This window comes from Thunnus albacares, chromosome 21 (genome assembly GCF_914725855.1).
Source record: "Thunnus albacares chromosome 21, fThuAlb1.1, whole genome shotgun sequence".
NCBI classification, from domain to species: Eukaryota; Metazoa; Chordata; class Actinopteri; order Scombriformes; family Scombridae; genus Thunnus; species Thunnus albacares.
The window spans coordinates 4,203,168-4,220,587 of record NC_058126.1 but is presented as its reverse complement, the minus strand read 5'-3'; the positions used below and the strand labels follow the sequence as shown (position 1 = coordinate 4,220,587).

General features: G+C 39.3%; 2 protein-coding genes across 4 annotated transcripts; one reads left to right on the top strand and one right to left on the bottom strand.

The window, feature by feature from the left end:
- zgc:112982 (uncharacterized protein LOC503771 homolog) lies at window positions 1–13,132 on the bottom strand. 2 transcript variants are annotated; one of them, XR_006399634.1, is made up of 12 exons: window positions 12,956–13,132; window positions 11,298–11,341; window positions 10,459–11,127; window positions 9,269–10,087; window positions 5,415–5,584; window positions 4,020–4,140; window positions 3,760–3,832; window positions 3,540–3,679; window positions 2,310–2,403; window positions 2,113–2,227; window positions 518–800; window positions 1–379 (listed from the first exon to the last, which is right to left on the bottom strand). XR_006399634.1 is itself a non-coding variant. In XM_044338860.1 (11 exons), the coding sequence occupies exons 2-11, from the start codon at window positions 11,330–11,332 to the stop codon at window positions 787–789; spliced, it is 2,250 nt and encodes a 749-aa protein (XP_044194795.1). In that variant the 5' UTR covers window positions 11,333–11,341; window positions 12,956–13,132; the 3' UTR covers window positions 1–786. The 2 variants fall into 2 exon arrangements, 1 of the variants encoding a protein (XP_044194795.1); XM_044338860.1 differs by having other exon boundaries at window positions 1–800.
- Window positions 12,499–17,079, top strand: LOC122972099 (C-X-C motif chemokine 10-like). 2 transcript variants are annotated; one of them, XM_044338862.1, is made up of 6 exons: window positions 12,499–12,862; window positions 13,828–13,883; window positions 15,941–16,033; window positions 16,241–16,358; window positions 16,687–16,764; window positions 16,944–17,079. In XM_044338862.1, exons 2-6 carry the CDS (start codon window positions 13,880–13,882, stop codon window positions 17,029–17,031), a joined length of 381 nt encoding a protein of 126 aa, XP_044194797.1. In that variant the 5' UTR covers window positions 12,499–12,862; window positions 13,828–13,879; the 3' UTR covers window positions 17,032–17,079. The 2 variants fall into 2 exon arrangements, with proteins under 2 accessions (XP_044194797.1, XP_044194798.1); XM_044338863.1 differs by lacking the exon at window positions 12,499–12,862 and adding an exon at window positions 13,245–13,382.
- Window positions 17,080–17,420: the final 341 nt, after the last annotated feature.

Below are 17,420 nucleotides of genomic sequence, written 5' to 3'. Positions count from 1 at the left end.
TCAAAATGACAAGTGTTTTATTATGAAAAGCGACACGTGGTGAGCGATACGTGCTCGTGTGTCACTGACAGTAAGGCTGGTATTATACTGATAGAGTGGTACAGACTAGATTAAACTGAAATTAAAGTAAAACAGCAGTAATCAACATAACATCTGCAGTGTTTTTCATAACAAAGAACTCAAAGAAACAAAAGTCTACAAACGTCACTGGTGGCGTGTTCTTCACTGGAAAGTGGCAACAGGAAGTGAGAAACAAACAAATGTATAAATGTACAACAAAAAGGTCATTTAACATCCAGTATCTTCACACAAGCCTTTAACATCTCTGCTTCTCAACGATACAGCCGTAGACGACATTATCTCCGACAGACAGCAACCGCTTGATTTAAAAAAAACATAAGTATAGGTTTAAATGAAGGCAGCGAATCAACATGAAAGGAGGACAAACGTGAAAACAAAGAACTCAGAAAACAGGAAGAACACAGATAAACAGAAGTGAAAAAGACAGAACAGTTACAGGATCACCGGCGCTGCAGGTATCAATGTTTCACATTCAGGTTCATCAGATTCATCGTTCAGTCTGCCGCCCACAGCGGAGCAGGAGCGAAGACTCTTTCACAGTTTGGTACGACGTCGACATCGTGTTGTTGACCAGAATCACCGGTGCAATTTGGCCCGAGACGAGAACAAAACGCTCTCGTTAAGTGGCTGGTTTTTAGAAAGGTTGTGTGATCAGTCTTCATAAAATCAGCAGCATCCAAGTGAAATATCTTCCCATTAGTCTGATCACCAGTTTGGACCTGAGAACGGAAGAAAGACAAGAAAGAAAACAATTCAGGTCATGTTGATCAGGTGGGTCAACGGTGGCTTTAATGCAGCTCAAACTGTATTCGACCAGTGTGAATGGAGGAAGAGGAGGAGAGAAAATGGGATTTGGGATGAGCTCAGGTGTGATTAGAAGCTGATCAGTGGGAGGGAAACCTCCTTAAAACCGTAACGTGTCACTGAGTCAAAGGTCGAGGGGAATATTCCACCGCCCGAAGCTGCCAGAGGATGCCGACGAGGTCGTTACACAACAGGAACAAACCCAGTTCACCACTGAATAAATCTGACTAAATGCGTCACGCTGAGCTGCTGATAGTGAATCCGTGCAGGGAGAACACGACTGTGAGACACACGGAAGGCGTCGTAGCTGCTGAGATGCGACAATTAAACATTATTGTTTAGCAACGACAAGTTTTTGTTCAAATTTATGATTGAGATGCAATTAAAAAACAAACACAACAAAAATAGTTAATGAAATGTTTTGTTTTTAATGCACAGATGATGAGAACAGGTTTATGTGCTCAAACATTAAAGGTTGTGGAGTTTCTGACCTCTAGTAGCAGAGATGGAGCAGCTTTTTATGAGCTTTTATTCTTGTAGGTTGCAGAGAAACGCAGCGATGCACCAACAAAGGCAGTGAAGAAGAAGACCTCAAGCTCGTAAACTACTGAATACTTTGTTTCATGAGGACGGAAACTGATTCAACACATTTGTTAAATCACAAGGATGCACACGATGAGTTCTGGTGAGTAACAGTGAACGTAAACATAACTTTTGTTTGTTTACAAGAAAACTCCGCAGAGCAGCTTTAAGATATTCGGCCTCTCGTCCTGTTGATCCACTCTGCTGCAGCTATACTGGGACAAACTGGTATTTTATCACTCTCATGACTGGTATCTGCTCATCTCAGCTCATTCATTATTTTTGAATTGTTTTGTTGATTTTAAAAGTAGGAAGATCATCCACACAAAGACGTTGGCTTTCAGTGACTGCAGTGAAGTTTCCAATCACAAACTCAATGACTCAACGATTAAAGGCTCAATATACTCAAAAACTGACATGTTTTTATGACATTATGTGTTGTCATACATGGATCTGTTCACACATCTGTCGGCACTTTATGGCTGCTTTAGATTCTCTGAACGTTGTCAAAAATAGAGATAATTTCTCCTGTTATGTAACTGGTCGCCACATCATTACAGACCAAACTGTATTTTTTTGCAAAGTAAAGCTTTTTTCCACACGTGTTAGTCTGAGTCTGTGATGGTGTGCAGGGATGTTTGTTACCTGCAGGGTTGTTGCGGTTATTCTGTCGTCTCATTGGTCCCTGACGGTTGCCGAAGTGATTGTTCCTTCGTTGCGGGCCTGTGTTCGGCCTGTAGGAAGCTCCTCTCCTTGGTCCCTGAAAGAGAGAAAGAGGTTAAAGATTGACTGAAAGGTCATAGGTCAAATTCTACTGCAACTCGACTCTTAAAGACACTCACCATGTTGCCTTCCCATCTCCTGTTTTGCTCCTCTGGCCAGTTGGAGAATCCTTCGTCCTCCATCTGAGCCACATCATCCTCTAAACTCTGCTCACTGAAACAAACATGAGCACAAGTTACAGGAAACTTCAGTTTATTATAAATGTAAGTTTAGTGTTTGGTGGGAAACAGTAAAGAGACTCTTGAACATCAGCAACACGTAGCTGAGAACTGCTGATTTTAAAAGAATCATTTCAGAGTTTCACCTCACAGCGATCAAAAGCTGCTGTGAAAAACATCCTGTGTGTTTTTTTTATTACTCAACTGTAATTTTACTGATTCTCATGAGAGAAAAGTGCCAAAAAGAAACATGAAGAGCTGGAGGGTTGAGTACACATATTCTTGTCTTTAATTTTCAATTAATAATCACAAACTTTATCCAATTAAATATTTCAAAGATGATATTTCATCTCCATCCAAATGATGTTTCAGCCTGAAATGAAGGAAGCTTTTACTGCATTTGCCCCTAAATGTAGGAAAAGTTTACCTCAATATTAATTAATCCGATACAAATTGACATTTTAAAAAATGTCTCAAGCTGCAGTTTTATTTCCTTTTTTTTTTTTCACAGATGTTTCATGTTTGTTTTATTCTACTTTGTTGTTTTTGGGAGAGAAAAATGGTAAATAACAAGCAACAAAGACTGGAATCCTCCTTTTATATTATATTGTATTTATATAATGTGTTTATGTGCTTTGAATTTTCATCTTGCATTTCTGTTTCACTGCTGTGTAATCATTTACTCTTTGGGGACAATTTAAGTAATTGATATTTTGTGCGTAATGTTCTTGTGAAGCACTTATGTTACTTTGTTTGAGTCTATACATTTTCAACATGTACGCTCTAAGCTTAACTTTTTTTATTATTGAAACTGTATTAAACAAGGGTTTACACTTTTACATGGCTCTCAGAAACATTTGTATGCTCTTATAACATTTATCATTTAGTCAGATCTACATTATCTCACCTCTCAGAAAAAATACAAACTTGAACTTTAAATGTTAAAACTCAACTCACACGTGAGTCAGCGCTCTTCTACAAGCAGCTTTGTCTCAAAATCTCCCCGATGAGTGTTACTTAACCTCACCGTACACAAGAGACTCATGACCACAGAGTGATAAATACTGACAAGACGCAATGAAGAAGAACCACATTTCTGCAGGTGAAGAAGAAACAGGAGCATAATCTCACCTGACTGGGCCTGCTGGTCGCTTCTGTGAGACACTGTTGCCTGGTATTGTGACCTTCACGCCCTCCAGCCTCTCCTGTCTCCTCCTCTCCAGGTCATGTCTCAGGTCCCCCGGGCCTCGCATCGGCGGCTGGCTCAAACCCTGTTATCACAACATCAATACAATCCATAATAGTCTCCACTGTCTAGTGACTTCAGGATGCTAGGACGGTAATTATTTACCTGTACGGGTCCCAGTCTGGAGAACAGCGGCTTGTCGTCATCGAGAAGTGTTTCCATATTTAAGCTGAAGCCTCTGCAGAGCAGAAACACCAGGAAGGGAAAACAGTTTTAATCACCAGTGTTTACATTATAAGATAAATCTTCAGCTCCATCTGAACACAATTATAATTAAGGGATGTGTTTTAAATTGCAGGTGTGTGTTCTCTCGATTACTTTGTGAGTGCATTTCATTTAAATAGGTCTTAGGCAATGCGACATACCGGTTTGAGCTGAACCTCTCATCCAACGTCAGCTCCTCCGTCTCTTCTTCAGTGTAGCCGCCTTTTTGGGGAGCTGAGAAACGCTCGTTCAGTGTGGCGCCATCACCTCTGAAATACTGCTCTGTAAACACAGACGAGAGACAAGAATTCACTTTGTAAACTTGGAGTCTGATATATCTAATATATATGCAACAGTAAATTAAAAGCGACACACGAACATCTCTTTACGCTTTGGGTGATGTGATGCATCGAGCTGGAACAAATTGTAATGTTGTGAAGCAGTGTAAAGGTGTTAATGTGTAGCACGTTTTCCTTTATGATTCCATTAAACAGTGGATGTTGATTTGTTTGCTCCAACAGTTTTGGTGAGTTCTTAAACCCAGATGAGAATCAAATTCTGGCCCGTGCAGCGTGTATGATTTAATTCTGGACTCATTCCTCTAGTGTCTGTTTTTCCAGTGAAAAAACTGTGACACAGCAGATACTTTTTGTAGATTTTAGTTCAGCATTTAACACCATGCAGCTACACATATTCAGAAACTGAGAGATGCTCATTAATTGTTTTATCATCAGATAGTTTCATTCCTTTTTAACTGATCTCACTCAATACATTAGGATTGATAATGTCCTGCCAAGTATTTTGGTGTGTACATTCATAACATTCTCAGCTGGGAGGCACATGTTGACTACTTCTGTGTTTCTACGCAGATTGAGATTACACAGTGTTGAACAACAGCTCTTGATATACAGCACATAATTCAACATCATCAGGGAGGCGCCTGATCGTCTCAAATTCGTTCTGCAGCAGGACAACGAGTCCAAACATCCAGCCAGGGTCATAAAGAACTATTTTCAGCAACAAGAAGAACAAGGAGTCCTGCAACAGATGGTCTCTGATCTCAACAACATGGAATCAGTCTGGGATTACATGAAGAGACACAAGCAGCTGAGACACCAAAATCCACAGAAGAAGAACTGTGGCGACTTCTCCAAGATGCAGGAACAACCGACCTGCCGAGTACCTGAAACACTGCAGGTGAACCGAGGAGAACTGCTACTGTTTTAAAGGCAAAACTGCTCACAGCAGATATTGATTTACTTTAAGTTTCATCTGTTAACTTAACTTTGTATAAAGGTAATTGACACAAGGTTCCAAGATGTAGATTAAATCCAATTTAAGGCTTAGGGTTTGTGCAATAGCTATGTATGGTTGAGTGTAATAATGAATATGTTGTGTCTTTTTTTAATATTTAGTGGTTTATGTCTGTAAATTGTATATTTATTGTACTCAAAATGGAGTCCAAGACTAATTCCCCCACAAGTACATTAAAGTATTTCTATTCTGAACACATGTATGTACAGACGTAGATACACATGTATGCATAATGTGCTGACCTTTGACGTGATGCACCAGTGTGATGATTTCCTGGGCAAAAGTCCCAGTGTGCATGGCGGATTCCCGGTACGTCCCAGAGTGCTCCAGCATGGGCAGGAAGTCCAGACGCTGTCGACCCACGTTGACCAGGTCTAGAGAGAGCTGCCTGTCTGACGAGTAACACATCTGGCTGCGGAGGAGGAGGTGGAGGAAGAAGAGAAAGGTTAAAACCAACTGCCAAGAGCCCTTAACTGAAATAAGTACACAGAAGAAAAACGACCTGGTAAATTTTTTCACTCCTCTTTATTGTAAAAAGAAAAAAAAATTGGCTTGGACTTTAGTTTCAAATGCTGGACGACCCTGTAATTTTACCATATTTGATGATTTCCCTTGTTAAAGAGCTAACAGAGAGTTGTGCTACCTAACTTGTTTAGGGTGAACTGACAATGAATGAATTACTCCTTTGAGTAGCCTTTGTCAGTTTTGGAGGCCACTAATTTCTATGCCTGGTGGAAAAAAAATAGTTTCAAGTCCTGAAAGACAAAACACTGTAAGCGTATATTTCTTACTTTTAGCTAAAATGCCAATAAGCGTTAAAGAAAACCCTTTCTGTGCCTGTCAGTAGAAAAAGACAAATAGAATCAGCATCTTTACCTTACCCAACAAACTTACCTTGGAAACATTTTCACGACTTCAACAATGGATTGTTTACGATAACTACATCCTAAAATTAACTAAAAAGAATGGACGTGTACCCTAACAGAAGTACACACAATCGTACTAATTCAGAATCTTTTTATGTATAGTTGAAAGGTTTAAAGTGAAAGCCGGAGAAGACCAATAGACAGGGGAGTTAAAGTTTGGGTAAAAGTTCACACTTCTTTTCTTGTTTGATCCATTAAATCTTCAGTTTGGCTTGATTGCTTAAAATCCCAGTTTCTCCGATATTTCGGACACTGACTCCAGTCATGGTGAAATTTAAATCGTCCGCTCTTGTTCAATGATGGCTCGTTATTTAGAGCGGTTCCCCAGTTTTCCCAGCACTTGACAGCTCCTCATTCAGCTTTCGATTGTTCATTCAGTTTCTCCTTTTGACACAATTTATGATGCTCCAATATCTCCTTTTTTCAGATTGATGTTTATATTCATAGTTTTATTATCTCCTTTCAACAGCACTGACGTTTTAACAGCATTGTCGTCTGTGTTTATGGCTTCATTTTGCCATTTTAGTGCCATTGATGTTTATGCTCATGGCTCTGATGTCTCCTTTAGACAGAATTGATTATGCTTAAATTTCTCCCTTTATTTCATCCACATCTTCAATTTCTTGTATAAACAGCAATAATGGTGCTTTGATTTCCTTCAACATTGATGATGTTTCTGTTCATGGCTTCAATTTTCCCTTTCAACGGTATTGATGATGTTTATGCTCATGGCTTTGGATGCTGTAATTTTTCAAAATTTATGATCATGTTCACAGCTTCAATTTCTCATATTTTCAGCACTGATGTTTTTGTTCATGGCTCCAATTTCGCCGATGCTGGAACTGATGACGTTTGAACTTCTCCATTTATTGGATGATTATCTTCATGCCTTCAATTTCTTCTTTCAGCCAAATGACTTCATGTTCGTTAGTAAACTGAAGTCACAGAATCATCTCACATCATTAATTACTCTTAGAGGTAATTAACTGATTCAGAGGTCTTGTTCTTGTATAGAATCAGCAAAAACAAGATTCCTTAGTTGTTCATGTCTCTCTGACCTTGGATATGTCTCAGCAATCCTGGAGTGGATGTACTCCAATTCCTCTCCCCAAAATTAGTATGTGATTAAATAAACATCGTTGCCATTGTACAAACATGTTTCAGTAGTCTTGATCTTCTTCAAGCCAAAGGTACAAATTCTTCCTCCTGCTCTTCTACGCAGGGTAGGAAATCATGCCAGAGCATTTTTTGACCTTGGCTGATGTGCTCATCTCCTCTTCTTCCCACTAAGGAACAATCAAAATGTGCATGTTCTTTTATCTTCAAACCTCAGCTTCGGTTGGGAAAATAGCTCAAGTAGCATGTGGACTGACGACTCCTGTCAAGCTTGAAAACGCTCTCATCTTCCTGTCAAATATTCCAAACATTCCCCCCCTCACTGTAGAGCTCCAACATCATAATTTTCTGCTTTTAACATCCTTCCTTTAATTATAGTTCCTTCTCTCTCATGTCATAAAGACAAAGTAAATTGCATTGCTTTCTCAGGAGATAAATGAGTAATAGCCAAAGCTTGCCCATCTTAAATCCTTGTTTTCACAGAGCACTTTCTGTCTCTGTCAGCATTGTTTGACTTCCCTTCTGAAACAAGATCAGCCGACATGTCCTTCCTCAGTTTGTTGGGTTTTCCTTTCCAGATCCAGCTTTACAGTCACTCAGCTCTCTTCAAGTAAGTCAGAAAATCAGAAGCGGCGCCAATGAAAACCAGCTCACCCATAGGCAGCATGCGTGGCATCAATCAGGTGGTGTTTTAACACAAAATGAGCATGATGGCAGTCGTCCCATATGTAGAGAGATTTGTAAAATGATGTTCAGTGCCGTATAAGAAGAAAGGATTGAAGATGATGAAGAGTGAAGTCTTCCATTTTCAGGTGGATTAGTAGGCCCTGCACCATATTCACACACTGAGCCACGTGCAGGGTGATGATGGGAATCAATGCCTGGTTCAGCTCTTCGGGATGATTTTGGGTTCAGGATTCAAACATAAGTACACAGTGACTGTATAATGGTTAGTTTCTGCAGCCCACTCAACTTCTCTCATCAGAAAGATTTTAAGGTCTTGCTTCTTCAGACAGACAAGTTCGATGGCCTTGATGTTTCGTCTGTTGTCCTGAGATGTGTATCTGCTGGGTTTTGGTTGAATCCTGCCTGTATCTCTTCCCATACAACAAAATCAACACTTTTGATGAAAACATGTCCATTGTGAAGCTCTTCTTCCAAACATTCAGGCCCAACACTGTTTCCTTCTTTAATTTCGATCATGTCTAGATGGTTCTCAGTAGTTGTTGCATTTTGTCTGGTTAAGCAGTCTTCGTAAATGTAAAATAGTGGCTTCAATTAGTATTCTGTTTTTGGATGTGCTGTGCTCTTCTCTATCTTGCTTCATATATGAATCATCAGTGTACAAATACACTGGCAATGCACCATAGTAACCAGTTTGTGTGCAGCAGAAATATGAGAATTGTTGACTTCATATGACTCCAGTTAACTGTTTCAGACACTTGCCTTCTCTCATTTTTGTTGAATGAGATGCAACAGAAATTCTCATTTTTATGAATTTGCTTCCAGTGGAATCTTCTTTATTTGAAGAGGTGATGCCAGCTCATTTACGAGATGTTAACTTGCTCCAAAACACAGCCACCACTCATCAGTGATTCATATTTTAACATTCATGAACATTTCCTTGGCTTCTACAGTAAAAGTAGTTGGAAGAGCTGGATGCACGTCTTTCTGATGGCATCTCAATCCAAAAGTTTTCATGTGAGGGTAACTTCACCTTCGGATTAAAATGTTCCTTGAAGAAAATTGCGCAAGGCATCCCGGTCCACAAGGTGTAACTGTACATCTAATTTGTAGATGCACATAGTAGCAGTGCCTTACCATCTAGGACATTTTTTCTGACATTGTAAATTCTGATGACGTTGGTTCCAACTTCAACCGAATCCTGTTCAATTAAAATGTTTAACTCCTGTGTTTATCAGTGTCTTCACCTGCAGTCTCCACTCTCCACATGGCTGTTTCTTTTCATGCAGCAGCTTTCCATGAGTTTAGAAAAAGAAAGTGTGAACTTTCACCCCTCACCCTTTATCATTTTTGATTGAAAAATACTTTACCTGTTTTGGTTTACGGGTCGGCTCATGTCCACTTTGATGGTTAGCGTTTCCTCAGTTACAACAGCCATGTTATTGGTTTTCTGTTCATTCCACCCGCGCTCCCTCTTACGGGGCATTTTAGGATCCAAATCCACCCTCGGTAGGTGTCGGTCAAGACTTCCGGCCCTTTCACGTTCCCACTGTTGAAGTCTGTCTTCCTCTGCCCAGTTAGGCTCTTCTTCACTGGAATCCTCGTAACAGTCTTCCCTGAGGGGTTGGTACCCTGGTCTTTGCTGTTCGTGAGGAAGATCTTGATATCCCGGGGGGGACTGCTGTAAGCGTGGTTGATTCCTGGGCGGCCCAGTCCTTCCACCCTGGCCGCGATTAAACCTCCCTCTCAATGGGCGAGAACCGCCCCTCCCTCTGTGCATCATGGGACCATCTCGATTACCATATCTTATGGGGTTTGGTCTGTCTTGCGGCAGAGTGCTCCTCCTAGTTTCATGGTAGTTGGAGTCTCTCCAATTATCTTGAAAATGCCGTCCTCTCATGTCTTCCCGAACTTCCAACCTGCTCTTTGACATTCTGAAACGCTCCTGAGAGGAGCTCATTGGACGGGGACTCCTCTGTCGATCAAGGTCATGATCTTCACGATCATCAAGTTGTTCCCACCTTGGCCGTTCTCTGCTTTCTATGATGCCGTGATCATGTTCAATGACAAGTGGTCCTGAGTGCCGAATGTCCCCATGGGGAAGGCCCCCATGGGTGTCTCCTTCAAACCCATCTCTGTGTGTGCCCACTGAGTAACGCTGTTCCCCAAACTTCTCCTCATTCCCGTACCTGTGATGGCATAAGAGGAGGTGACATGGTTCAACAACACATGGAACCATTAAATCTTCTCATCTGGTTCAAAACTTAATGTTTAAATTATCTTTTAAATATCTGATTTACTACTTCATCTGTGATGTAGATTTTTAAAACAATAGTTTCTATTAATAACTACATTATGTTCAACAAAGACATGCTTGCCAACAAAACTTACAGACATGCAATATTTTTGGACTAGTATTTAGCAATATAGGAAATAAGGCATGATGACAGTAAGTGAGGAATTTTGCTCTATGAAAAATAAGAAAGATGAGAATCCTCTGCATTCTTGGTTTCCTTTTTTCCCTGCGATAGTGCTGCAAAGCATTTTGCTTAAAATTTACCCAAGATGATTGGCGTCATCCATTTCTCTTCTTTGCCTTTTAAAAGGAGGATTTCTCTCTTGGGATGGAGCCTCTCTTCGTCCGAATCTGTTAGGACCCTGTGCGTTCCTCCTGCCTCTTTCCCTACCTGCTCCCCCTCTTTGGTCATCCGATCTTACACTGGGACTGGGGTCTCTGAACCTTCCTCGACCTCTGCCCTGCTCCTCTCTCCTCCAGCCCATCCCCGGCTCTCTCTGTGAGTGGTCTGGATGAGATTTTGGTGTCAGCGGCAAGCTTTCCCTTGGTAACCTCAGAGGAGAGAGCGGCGACCTCCCCCTGCTTTCAAAACTCTGGAATTCTTCTCTAAACCCTCCTCTCCGTCTGTTTCCATCTCCTCCTCCGTCATGCTGTGGGGAAAACCTCCGGTCACCATAGTCCATCACATCGTGATGGGGTGATGGCCTCCTGCGGTAAAACTCCTCCTGGTCTGGATGGCGTTTCTGCCCAAACTGACGGTCATCTGGGAAAGGAGGGGATCTTCTCTGGCCTTCTGGGTACATGTCTTCCCCAAAGTAGTCCCAGTGCTCTTCAGGATCTTCTCTGGGGCGGTGACTCCTGTCCAACGGATTCCCGTCCAATTCTGCAAGAACTTTGTAAGGATCAAAGTCAGGTTCTTCCCATGGGAACCTCCTGAAAAATGAAATATTGGAGGAAAAAAACACATCACCACTTGTACTACAGAAATCAATAAATCTGAATAGACATTGTTTTGTGTATAACAGCAAATTATCAACTGTCAGTTATTAGCAACGCAGATCTCCTGGGACACAGTACTATAATCACAAAGACAATGCATTTACCTGTAACGTGGTGATCGGGACCTCGGTCTTGACATTTGCTCAACCTTCAAGAAAAGGAGAGGTTTTTATTACAAGATTAATGCTGCAGGCAAAACACAGTGAACCACAATACAGTGCAGGCAGTGATTACAGAACTATTTCATCTAATTAAGTTATCAAAGAGAACAGCATTTTTTTTTACAAAGTATAACTAAGAAATAACTACACTGTGTGTCTAATTTCTGTCAACAACAACAGTCTCCTAAGGGTAAACTCTTGTGGCAAGGTGTTTTAGAAGTTAAAAATCAAGTGTTATCTCTCAAAAATAATTTACACTTGTTTTAAAAATGTGACCTGGAGACCTGAAATCTTAAGCTGCTCGAACAGACAAAATAACGCAACACCTGCTGGGAGACTATAATGATTTTACTGGGATACCTGCATCTTTTCTGATTCCCAATTAGAAGTTGTCTCAAATATTTTGTCTCTACCCTGACTGATGAATGGTCATAAAAACAAAGAATTAAAAACTAACATAATATATACTGACATGAGAATTTATCCTTATGCTGTTTCAATCGTGTGGCCCAACTATACTATAAAAATGAATCAACATCACTCTTAGAGCTTCAACAATTAGTCAATTAATTGATTAGCTTCCGACTATTATATTAATCTCCAACTATTTTGATAATCAATTCATTATTTTAAGTCATGTCCAAATTCTCTGATTCCAGCTTCTCAAATATGAATATTTTCTGGTTTCTTTTGTCCTCTATGACAGCAAACTGAGTATATTTGGACTGTGGCCAAATCAAGACATTAGAAGACTTCACATTGGGCTTTGGGAAACAATAATTGACATTTTTCAGCATTTTCTGACATTTAAGGACTTAACACATTAATTGATCAATAATGAAGATAATGTTAGCTGCAGCCTAGCCTTTCTAAAACAGTTATGAACAAAATAACCATCATGAAGGCATGCTATATCACTGTGGTAGTGGTAAGACGTCAAAAGCCAAAAAGGCTGGAACCACTGGTTTCATCTTTAACAATGTGTTGTATTTTAAAAGCTTGTTATATTACTCATTGTGTCAAATCTTCATCTGAAAAGTAACTGACACTGTCAAATAAATGTAGTGGAGTAGTAGCCTACATATTTCCCTCTGAAATGTAGTGGGTTGGAAGTAAAAAGTAGCATCACATGGAAATACTCAAGTAAAGTACAAATACTTCAAAAATGTATATAATCTATATCACACAGCTACACAAATAAATGTTAATAGCAGATTAGTTGAGTTGCTTGAATTGCTAACGTTAATTTAGCTGTCATAGGTCACGGTAATAACGCTGCCAATGACAATTCAAGAGCGTCAACGTTGTTTCCAAGGACAACTAGTGTTTGGTTTTAGTATTTGAGATGCAACTTTTGTTTTAAACTCAGCCATAGCTTTCCAGATGTAATAAACAGACACTTAAATTCACCTTAACGACATCTCTACGCTGTACTAACTATTTTGGAGGGGGTGGAGTGTTCATAAGTACTCCAACATCGCCTATATACGCCCTCAAAATAGCTCACTGTGAGTTTACTCACCAAATCCTCCAAACATTACTAGCAGCTAACTGTTGGTGGCTAAAGCTAATTAGCAGCTAACGTTACGCAGTTCTCTTACCTCCGTCCACGACACGCGCCAGGCCACCGCAGCTAACGTTAGCTAAAGCGACGATAAACACACGAAAAAATCGCAATAAAACAATGTGTAGTGTTAGAATACAATCCGATCTATCACCACATACGACCAATAACTAACTAAATGTGTTGTGACTTCAAACAGACAGACACACAGACAGATAGACAGACAGAAAATGGCTGTGATGACGTCACGTTAACCTTTGTACTTTACGAAAACTGCCGAACAAAAACGAGTTCGGCACTTCGGCCGCGGGCTTCTCAGATAGAAATACTGTGATGGGCTATATGTGGGCTCTGGGTAGTTATGATGGGCATTTCATAACAGTTTTCTGACATTTCTTAGACTAAATCAGTGGCAAATAGTAGGTCAAATCTGGCCATTCAACAAAAATATTTGGCCCTCAAACGTAAGCTGAAGTTTCCTCTTTTATAGATGACTTCAAATATTTTACATGGCTCTTCATGAATCAGACAGCAGACACAAATGTACACACTAGGCTCATGTAAATCCCAGTAAATGTGACCTCTTAACATCTTATAAGCTTACCAAATCTATCTATCTATCCATCTATCTATCTATCTATCTATCTATCTATCTATCTATCTATCTATCTATCTATAGCACAAGTACAAAACATAATGTGATCTTTTTGACCAGAACAGATTTCACATGTTGCATTGTAATGACAAAGGATTTTGTTTTATTTCTATAACTTTTAGAAGCTTAAGGAGATAAACATGCAATAAATAAAGCAAAAAATAGACTTGAAACTTGAAAAAAATGTGTCAGAAATAAGTTCATCTTGTTAAATATGCACTTCTGTTATGTCATGTAAACAAACCACGTACCAGTATCAGCTGTGCACTCAAGATCAGACTGGAGACGTAACCACTCAAGTAAAAGATGGGTGAGTACTTGCTGTCCTACGTTTGTACTTTTTAAACAGAAAACACACATTTTATATTGTGATATTTAGATGTTTGTTTACTGGAAATGACATATAGCCAACAGCAACTTAACCAGACACTTCCAGCTCCCTGCTGCTACCTTATTTAGGTTTTTGCAGTGAAATGAGGAGGTATGGTAGAGATATCTCCTCATTTTCAACTAAATGAATCAACAGCAGAGGAAAACTGGGCTGTCTTCAAGTCAAAGCGCTGCAAAACTGAACAGGACAAAGGATCCAACAAGATTGAACTGAAACACAGGACTGAAATACTAACTGAACCAATGAGGAGATGAAACAGGAGAACAGGAAAGAAGCTCATGAGCAGTAAACTTAACGTTACTTTAATTATGATTAGGTTACAACATTACTTATTTTAGATGCTCTACTCTTTGAGTGTAATATTTCTCCTTTTATGGGTCTCTAGCTTCTGAATAATTTCCTAATGATAATCATAATTATTATTTAATATTATTATTATTATAAACTATTATAGGGAACATAGACTGTGTTAAATTGGTACACCTCAAATTAATTGATTCCAACTAATTGCTAGTATAACCTAGAGAGAATTTTTAGTCAACTGAACATGCGAAATGTGAAAATTGTCAACAGGTAGGAATACAATTCAACATGTAGTTTTCAATAATGAATGGATAATGAATGGATATTTACTTGGGTTTAAATTGGACTTTTCTTTCAAGGAAATTTCTGTTTTCCTAAATTTGGTACCAAATTCCATTATTCTTTCAAGGATACTTAGATACAGGATACTTCAGACAAAATAAATTTTGCTTATTAGCAAAATTACCTTAGCTGGAAAGTTAATGCAGTATTTTGTTTTTATGGTTCCATAGCCTTCATATAATTTCAGAGAATTTGGTAGTGTAAGGGAAATAGAGACTGTGCTGAACTGGTGCACTTCAAATTAATTGATTCCAATTAATTACTACAGTAGTAAAACCTGGAGGGAATCTTTTAGTGCAAAGCAGGTCAACTGAACATGCAAAAATGTGAAAATTGTCAACAGGTAAGAATACAATTCAACATCTAAATTTGGTACCAAATTACATCAAGGATACTTGCTTGGAAATAATCAGGAAATCACAGACCTGTTAAATAAAGTGTTACTTTTTTCTCTTTATTTGAACCAAATCTTATCTGGAGAAGTATTACAGTATTTTGTTGTGCTCTCAGATATAGTTCACTAAAATCTAAACTTCCTAGTTGTAAGCAAAACAGCAGTTAAGGAAAGTCAACGTCATCCTGCAAGGTTTGAAACCACTCTGACCTCGTCGTAAATCAGCTATGAAACTCCCTGCCTGAGTTTCTGGCCAACTCTGTAGGATCCTTTAAATCACTTCTTAAAACCCATTTTTATTGAATGGATGTTTCTTAAAGAGGATATATGCTTTTTGTGATTTTTTTAAAAAAAAAAGTATACTGTTATAATGTCAGATGTGTATGTGTATGCTTCAACCTGCTCTGAACGCTTGGTTCAGTAACCAATACCTTTAACCAATGGGGACCAGCAGCTTTTTGTCCATAATATGATGTCATGTGTGAACAGATTTCTGCCCCAACAAAGTGAGTGACACACATACATTAAGTTGGGGAATTATGAATATGTTTCACATATAAAAGATGATTTGCAGTTTTTCCTTTTTTAAAATCTTATCCAAATTTTATAGCAAACCTATTTATCACCTTCCTATTATCTAACAATCTCAGCTTTGAAATACAACAGCATCGTGTGCTTTCCTCACGCTTGTTGGTATTTGCTGCATATAAAACTACAATTAGGGAACTGTTATACATTGCACCACACTTAGACCTAAACAGGCTGCAGGACTTTTTAAGTTCTGGGTCATCACTCCTGCCGGCTCTGCTGACAGAGAGGGGCGTTCACTGGCACTGCTGTCTGTGTGGCCGTTTCAGCTCTGTTTGCATGTCCAAAAGTCATAGATGAACAAACCGGTGAGCAAACACACAGGATTTGTTTGTTGTCTGCTTACAAGGAACAAGATTTTTTTTTGGAGCACCAGTCTCAACAATGTCCAGCATCGTTAAAGTGATATTGCTCCTGGCCGTCATGGTCTCTGTAGCCCAAAGTAAGTTTTTATTCCTCTTTTTGTCATTTTGGATAGACAATATTACATAGACAACATTAGGTTTGTATGGTCGACAGACAAACAATGAGAGTACAAGAATAAAAAGTATTTATTTTGTCTGTGTTGGTAGCTATGAGCTGTAATTCTGCACAGTCCAAAGGATTTTTGATTAAATTAAATTATGTTTTTCCTTGTCTTCCTCTCTAGTGGATGAAGGAGGGCGGTGTTTGTGTCATAGTTTCGTGAATCTTTTTCACCGAGAATCTGAAATAAAAGACATCCAGATCCTCCCAGCAACCCCATTCTGTGACAGAGTGGAGATTCTGTAAGAATTTGAAATATTCAGTTGATATAGAGGTATAGGTCAAATACAGCCCTACATTTTTTAATTAATGACATGCAATATAAAATGTCACAAAATTGTGTGACCTGAATGAAAACACAGAGTTAGTTATAATGATTCCAAAATATATTACTGACAGAGAACAGCCACTAAAGTTACAAACAACAAGAGTATTAACTCCTGCTAAAGCCACAGTGACATTTAAACAAGCAGTGCCATGACTTTTGAAGGGAGAAACAAAGAATACAGTCATGATACCCACCAGTCTACCTGCATGACTCATCTGTTATATTAATGTCCATTTCAACAGAGTCATCAAGAATAACGGCCTTCGCTTTTGCCTGAACCCGAAGTTAAAGGCAGTGAAAAGACTCATGGATAACATCCTGTGAGTATACTTAATAATAATATCATCCTCAGCACACACTTACCACACACTCATGATATTGATCTTTCTGCGAAACACTTTTTTTCATAGAAATAACAATGCTTAGTAACACAATGCTTTCTGCTCACTGTTGTAATGGGTCTCATGTGTATTCCTCTTTGTTATTATGTGTGATCCAGAAGAAAACAAAGACCTTCTACCACAGCCCAAACAACCCAGCTCACAACTCCAGTCAGCACCGCTTCCACCCCGAGCAGCGGTGACTGACTCGTGATGGCTCTTTCTTTAACTCAATAAGAAGCCCTGATGACCTCTGAAAAATGCATCTTCAACAAATGTAGAAGTGCAATGGATTAAATGGTTCATCTATAAATCACCTGTTGAGTGTCTGATGGTTGTTTATTTGTGCTTTAGAACGTAACCGCCGTGAAACAATTGGAAAAAAAAAACCTATTTCTGTCATTCACAGGCTTTCTCAGAGAAAACTTTCCACCTGTCTCTCTGTCGCTCACTCATGCTTTCAGCTCCCTCGCCCTCTCTCTTTCTTTTTCTCTTGTCTTTAATAAAATGAGTCAGGAAACCCACAACAAAGCCCAACTTTTAACATTATTAAACAAAGAGAGATGTAGCCTCCTCGTCTCTCTGATGGCAGGGTT

Bases quoted from the DNA above. Each gene is read 5' to 3' on its own strand.
- LOC122972099 (XM_044338862.1), top strand. The intron at 16,034-16,240 runs GTAAGTTTTTAT...CTTCCTCTCTAG, and splicing joins CATGGTCTCTGTAGCCCAAA to TGGATGAAGGAGGGCGGTGT. The intron at 16,765-16,943 runs GTGAGTATACTT...TGTGTGATCCAG, and splicing joins AGACTCATGGATAACATCCT to AAGAAAACAAAGACCTTCTA.
- zgc:112982 (XM_044338860.1), bottom strand. From the start codon at position 11,332: ATGTCAAGACCGAGGTCCCGATCACCACGTTACAG. The intron at 10,088-10,458 runs GTAAATTTTAAG...ATGCCATCACAG, and splicing joins GATGACGCCAATCATCTTGG to GTACGGGAATGAGGAGAAGT. The intron at 5,585-9,268 runs GTAAAGTATTTT...CCTCCTCCGCAG, and splicing joins CGACCCGTAAACCAAAACAG to CCAGATGTGTTACTCGTCAG.